Source organism: Panicum virgatum, chromosome 2K (genome assembly GCF_016808335.1).
Source record: "Panicum virgatum strain AP13 chromosome 2K, P.virgatum_v5, whole genome shotgun sequence".
NCBI classification, from domain to species: Eukaryota; Viridiplantae; Streptophyta; class Magnoliopsida; order Poales; family Poaceae; genus Panicum; species Panicum virgatum.
Genome location: NC_053137.1, coordinates 23,525,742 through 23,532,751, shown reverse-complemented (window position 1 = coordinate 23,532,751; position 7,010 = coordinate 23,525,742). Strand labels below are relative to the sequence as shown.

The following is a 7,010-nucleotide window of genomic DNA, read 5'->3' as shown; positions in this document are numbered from 1 at the left end:
ATTATTCGTAATGTTTGGTTCAAGAGCCAGTAGAATAGGATGGCTCTGGTGAGGAATATTCTTCCCAGATTCGGAACCAACCCATCCTAAAATTTTCCCGAACGCGCTCGTCCTACATCAACGGCATCGCGTCCCACCCCTCCTCTCCATTTCTGAAACGACGCATGAAGGCGACGAGCGCCATGTGGAGGCAATCCTTACTCAGCTTTTGTGGAGATCAAGAATCAACTTAATTTACCCTTTTTCATGGACATTGTCATTCTCTTTTGTTGGAGTATTTGGATGCAGCGAAATGATCTCATTTTCAGAGGTTTGCCAGTTTCTCCAGTGGATTGTTTTCGTCAATTCAAAATGGAATTTGCCTTAGTTATTCTAAAAGCAAAAGCACAGCACAAATTAGTTGTAGAATGGTTAGATGCCCTTGTGTAATTAGACTGATTTTCTTTCTCTCTTCTTTCTTTGTGTCCTGAGCCCTCTGCTGTAAAACTCTATTGTACTAAACTTTTTCATTTTTTATAATATAATCAGTAGGGGGCAACCCCTCTTGTTTCTTCAAAAAAAAGCATGGCGCGGAGGACCGGCAAGGGGCAGGCAGGCAGAGGGCCGCCGAGCGCTGCATGCACGGGGGTGAGCAAAGGCAGCAGCAGCGTGTGGCAGGGGGTGCCATGCGGAGACCCATTCTAAAAGCCGCAACATACCTTAGGAACACCCATTCTAAAAGCACAGATGATTTCTTAGTTCCCAGAATAAGAACACCCATTATAAAAGCTACATAACAGATTTTCCCATAATAAAATTTCTACAGAAGCATGATCCCCTACAAATTACACATTATTTACATAAGAAATATTTTCATGCTTGGTGCCGCTAAAAAGATTTTTTATCCTATGAAATGTAACTGCTTTCAAACTGAGATCTTTATGAAGACGACAATATGAAGCAGCAAAACATACAGTACAATTGCGGACCTAAGAATCATCAGCCGTTTCTGGCCTTCTGTTCTAAGGCCAGATTGATGCAGTTTCTGACCTGCTTTTGCGTCCCAATAATTTTCAGGGCCACTCAAAAGACCTCTGCTGAACCGGCTCCGTGGTGCACCTATTTCATTATCACTGCTGCAAACATTTCTATGCAAATGGTTCAGCCGTTCCAGCTCCTTTTCTTTGGCATGTACATCCGTGATCAGGATTTCAGCTTGAGCCTACAAAATTTTAAGACAAAACTAAGTTTGAGATGGCAGGAGCCAATACCATTCAGAATGTAGAGTAGGAGAATATAAAACTGACTTGCTTGGACGTCAACTGCTCAATGAGGCTGTGTAGTTGTCTCTCCAGGATCTTCTCCCTTTGCGCTGTATATTTAGCAGAAAAGGCCACTAAGATTGCTATTACCTCTATTCCAAATTATAGGTCATTTTAGCTTTTCTAGGTACTATCTACTATGTATTTAGAAAAGCAAAAACAACCTATAATTTAGGACGTTGAGATTAGATAAGATTAACATCAAACAGGAAGCAATAACCAGTAGACATAACTAGTCGTTGCTAAAGTGTACCAATAACCACTTCCCCCGTTATACTTTAGCCACATGAATTAGATAGAAATATAGAACTAACCTTATTGAGATTCCTAAATGGCAACAGTTTGCTACCACAAATTCAAAACATTATCTACTGAACTGCCCCTTAACAAGGAACCCCCTCAAGAGTTTGGATCCATGGATATGCCCAAATTCACAATGGAGTGATCTTACTACCTCCAAACATGAAAAACCTAAATGTGATGATTGGGTTAAGCTTTACTTCATGTAGAACTTAACTTCCTGGATGCCCAATTAATGTGAATATGTGATGACATGGTCTCCCTGAATCATTATGCTTTCTGACAGTTTAATTTCGAGAAAAATTATCTAGTTCCCTTGTGCATTCAAAACAGAAAACAGATAAGAAAAGTAGAAACTTCTCTCTACCAAGTCAACCAGTTGAAATTGGGTGCTGACTGCTGTGCATAAGCAATGGTCTACTAATACACATAGCAGCAAGGAGTAAACAAGCATAACCCATTTTGTGTTCTTCCAATATTCAGAATATATCTCTTTGCAGTTGGCTTAAGGAAAAAGTCACTAGCAAGTAAAGAGGTGTCCATGAAATAAATATCGGCTAGTCAATCCATTAAAAAATCAAAGCTGTGATTAAAAAAGTATGTCCATTATGATCCAAAACATTGGAATTATTAATGCTATCCATTTCATGTTTTTTTTATTTGTTCACACATAGCACAGATGTAAATGGAATTACTTTGTATAAGCATGTTTGGCCCCTTTAATGATCACATATTTCTAATCCAGGGACGTTTTGCAATTTGCAAAGTAGCACAAGTCAACAGGTTCATTAGTATAATCATATCTTCTAAAGAAGAATAAGTATGAGATAATCCAATATGAGGTCAACAAAAAGGTGGACATGCTGAAAAAAATATCAAAAGTACCAGGAGTGGGATTCTTTAAAGATTCTTCTTCAACCACAGACCACTCTTTCTCTAATGTTTGCACCTTGTTATCCAATAGATCCTGTGATGAGGAAATAGTTTTTTTTTAAAGAAGAATCCTACAATGCACCAAAACAAAATAGAGAAGAAAGTTCCAAAGAATGGTGTACCAACACTCTTTTCTTCTCTTCCAAGTCTTTAGACTTAAGATTGATCAATGATTCAGTTTCCAGAAGAGCATTTTCAGTTGTTTCAGAAGCTGTAGTCGATACTTTATGTTGAGTAGCCTCTTGCTCCTTCAGAGCATCTTCAAGCTGTGCCTTTAAATTATGCTCTGCTACATCCATTTCCTAGAAAAATAATGTATTCTATTAGAAGAATGAGCGAGGCCTTATAATTTGCAAGGAAAAAGTGTATGCAAAAAGAAAAACATAAAAAAGGAGTCATTCAAGTAAAGAGTTAAAAGTTGATGAACACCACACATTGCTCAGGCAAGAAAATGCTCCAAACAGGCTGATTAAAGACTTCATGATTATCATCAAAGAACAGGACAACATGGATATTTCAGAAAGTCATTCCTTGTTGATGCAGAGAACTCAAACTTTCATTTAAGTAGAAATACAAGAGTACGTCCATCCAGGGGCTGCCCAGGAAACCCGACGATGAGAATAGACCCTGTCGAAACAAAACCTTGTGGTCGTTAACACTACTAATCAGTGCGCAAAAAGATCAATCGGTTTCCCTGCCAAAGGAGTTGCGCTGGTTGTGATTATCCATGGGAGTTATCCTAAATATATGCAGATCTGCCTCCTGACATCTGACCCTTAAATTCCTCTCCTCCCAGCCCCCTGCTTGGACTTTCAATCCCATCGTGTTCTTCCGCCCTCCCCTCTCCGCACATCCATCTTTCATGGCCAATCGAATGCTTGCACTATCAATCTGCAGCGTACATAGGATTGTAAGATTCGTACCATGGTTTGCTGCCACCCAATTTGTTTCCTGCAGGTATCAACTTATTCCCCAACGTTTAGGTTTATACTTTGATTGTTTTGTTATTTCAGCAGTTACGAAATTGCAGATGTGATCTGTTCTCTCGCTTCCAGAGCTCTGTTTTCTCCAAGACTGGGTAGTGATTTGTCGTCCCCGTAATCACTCAACCCGGCCGCTTCCTGCCACCACCCTCATGCCCACCGTAAAATTGTCACCATTGCTGCAACCATGTCGCCATAAGTCCCCATACAAGTCCGTTCAATTCCACCTGACCTCCCTAATTCTGTATATATGGTTTAATAACAAAAAAATGAGTGCATGTTCTTTGACCCGATTGAAGATATTCATGCACAATTTGGATCTGTGTGCACAAAGGGTTGATCAAGTAGCAATTAGGTTTACCGATCCATGTGTAAACGACTGAACATTAAGCAATTGTAGAAGCAATGAATTTTTGCAATATTCCCATGTACATGATAGATAGCTTTGTTTTGACTCCATATTGATCAGCACAGGGTAGTTTAATAATCATCTAAAACATACTAGATCGCACCCAGTAAAGCATCATGGATCTAGTTGATAATCACCCTAGCACCGAATGTTTGGATGCAAAGAAGATTGAAAAAATGAGAGTATGCCAGGTTTGCATACTTTAGTGCTAAATGCAGAGGAGTCCAAAGGTCAGACTCTGCCCTCTTAAAATACAACTAATCCAGGTTGGTTACATCTACAACCCAAATGGAAGCCAAGCCTTTCGTGGTTCAAAAATGCGGAATTGTCTTGTATCTATTTCTTTTTCAATATTAACAGTTATTACTTATGTCTCGTAGTCATGAACAAGCATGCAGCCATTCGCGGGGATGTCAATCAACATTAAAGACATGCTTGCAGAAGCTGCACTCTGTGCAGCACTACATGTTCTATGAACGTGGGTATGGAAAATACTTGTGTTACATGTGTAATGCACTATTCAGTCAACTTCGATATGAGTGCATTTTCTGTGACCTCATTTTTATTTACTAACCAATCATACATCATACATGAAGAAATGTTAATGTTGTTCCAATGTAATGACGTACCAGACTTCTGGCTTACAATATTCTCATTCTACCATATATGATGTTAATCTAACCAGTCATTGAATAATTTCTCAGCCTGCACCCGAAACTTTGCCTGTGTGTACGGCATGGCTAATGCAAATAAGGCAGCTCCTACATTTTTCGGTTAAGTTAGAGCTTAGTTGGATCAGAATTGTCCATTGTTTGAGTCTAGGATAAAGATCACTTCACTCAGGCAGTCTACTTTTCTAGCTAGCTTCAGCATGTGTTTTCAAAAACTTGCTGGACTGTCCTCTTCTAATTAGGCAAGTTCGTATGAACTAGAAATCTCACCTTTCCATCTTAATAATTGTTGTTTTTGGCTTTTAATTTTTTCCACTGATGTTCTTGCAGATGGTTTTGTTAGAGGTTTAAATGTTTGATGTATGCATAATCAACATTTATATTGGTAAAATATGATTCGAAATGGATACATAACTATTTTTTTCCCAGTTGGCAAATCCTGTCATCGAGTCAACCGACTGCTACTGTTGTTCACCAACGCAGGAATTTGGGCATTTGGCCCTCAGTTTCTGGCACAAAAACAGCAGATATTTGGTTCATCTGGCTTCACTTTGTAAATAATAGATTATCTGGAATAGGATCAAGAGTGTGCTGCCTGGTGGGACTGTTGGAGCCAACATGAATTAGAAAAGGCAGCTATAAGCACATACGCTAAAAAAGATTATTTAATGGCTGATCTGTTTGTTTTCTTTCATTTACCTGTGCTCTGGTACAAAATTCACAAATTTACAGGGATCATGATGAAGAAGATTCTTAGAAGCATGACATGAGAATTGTTCATGAAGAGACCTTTGATGATTTGCTGCCTTCAAGCATAGCTGATTGTGATTGCTATAGAGTGCTTTTGTACGGCAAATAGTGAACCTTCTCATTATTTTTTCTTATCGGATTGTTCTTAAGTCAGCGACTGTTAGATTCGTGCCTGAGGCTGGTTCATATTTTTCTGTTTGTTGCAAAGAAACATCTTAAAATATTGAGAGGTTGCATATATAACAACTGCTTGCTGCTGTAAATTTATTTCTTTACATTATTCTGTGTTGCTACAAATATGTAAGCAGCAGATGCTATCAATTTGGCCCTTAACAATTATAAAGATTGAGCCATTATCACAAGCGGTCATTACCTCTCTGTAATGCTCCATGGTATCTATTAACGACAATGATGTTATTACTAAAATGTGGTTGTTGAAGCCTCATGTGAGGTGGCATAAAAATATTAACAAATGCTTAGGGAGTAGCAATCTCACAATAGAAAAAGCTGATTAAGCTGAATATACATAAAAAATGTAACATGCACGGTGCGCTTAGTAAGACCATATCAAGTGGAGGAATATAAGACACATAAAAGATACAAAATGATGTGAGGGAAAAACAGGGTTCTTAAATGGCACAGCGGTGTACCTTCAAATCACTTTGAAGCTGATTGGTCTCCATCTGCCTTTCCTGAATTTTCCGCCTACAATCTGATAGAGCTTTCTCATAGGCTGCATTTTCTTCTTGAAGAGTTATTTCTCTCTGCTGGGCCTACAAAAAGTTTACAGGACCCATTATAGATATCTGCATAGGAATGCCCAACTATGAACTATCCAAGTGTGAATAGAAACCAACTGTAATATTTAAGTAATCGATTGAGCAGTATTGTTAAACTTGACAGAAACTTAAATTGATGGCAGATGCACCACTAACACTATGATTGTATCAGCTGACCCATTTAGAAACTTTCCAACTTTGGACGCAAACAAGTACAAATGTAGATAATGTCCCTAGAGAAAATCATGCTCTAGAAACTAGTATCTTCTCATAACAGAAGTACAGAACCAACATATACAAACATCAATATGCGCATTTTCAATGTAAGATTTTTGTAAACGAATCCTTCAAGCACATACCAGATCCAGATCCAACAATTGCACTTCGTAACAGATCAAAATAGGCTGCGCTAAATTAATTTTGGTACTAATATTCTCCGATTAACGATTATCAGGACGGCTTGTATAAAGGTCAAGAACGTCGAGAATAATACAAATAAAAGGAGCGAACAGCTAAGGATGCCCTACCTGCTCCTTGGTGGAGGAGTGTGCGTTGAGCTGGAGGGCGAGGGCGGCGGAGGAGGCGAGGGAGTGCGCGTGAAGGTGCGGTAGACGCTGCGCGACGTGTGGCGGGGGCACCCGGAGGCGCAGGTCCTGGATCGCGCGCCGCATCGATGCGGCCCTCGCGTCAAGCTCGGCGGCGCGGAGACGCTGCTCCGGGGTCATCGCGGCCGAGGCCGCGGCGCGCGCGTCGTCGGCCTCATCGTCGCTGGCGCCTGCGCCGCCGACCACATCGGCTGCCCACGCCAGGATCCCCGCCATGGCGTGCTGCTTGCCTGCTTCTCAACGTCGATGGATCGAGGAAGAAGAACGGAAGATGGAAGA

General features: G+C 40.1%; 1 protein-coding gene across 1 annotated transcript; it reads right to left on the bottom strand.

The window, feature by feature from the left end:
- Positions 1–732: 732 nt before the first annotated feature.
- LOC120672324 (golgin subfamily A member 5-like) lies at positions 733–7,010 on the bottom strand. Its single transcript, XM_039952661.1, has 6 exons — positions 6,654–7,010; positions 5,998–6,120; positions 2,657–2,836; positions 2,487–2,568; positions 1,287–1,351; positions 733–1,201 (listed from the first exon to the last, which is right to left on the bottom strand). Exons 1-6 carry the CDS (start codon positions 6,945–6,947, stop codon positions 905–907), a joined length of 1,041 nt encoding a protein of 346 aa, XP_039808595.1. The 5' UTR covers positions 6,948–7,010; the 3' UTR covers positions 733–904.

Coding starts and splice junctions, on each gene's coding strand:
- LOC120672324 (XM_039952661.1), bottom strand. CDS start 6,947: ATGGCGGGGATCCTGGCGTGGGCAGCCGATGTGGTCGGCGGCGCAGGC. Junction 6,121..6,653: donor ACTCCTCCACCAAGGAGCAG/GTAGGGCATCCT, acceptor AACTTTTTGTAG/GCCCAGCAGAGAGAAATAAC. Junction 1,352..2,486: donor TTTAAAGAATCCCACTCCTG/GTACTTTTGATA, acceptor CTAAATATACAG/CGCAAAGGGAGAAGATCCTG.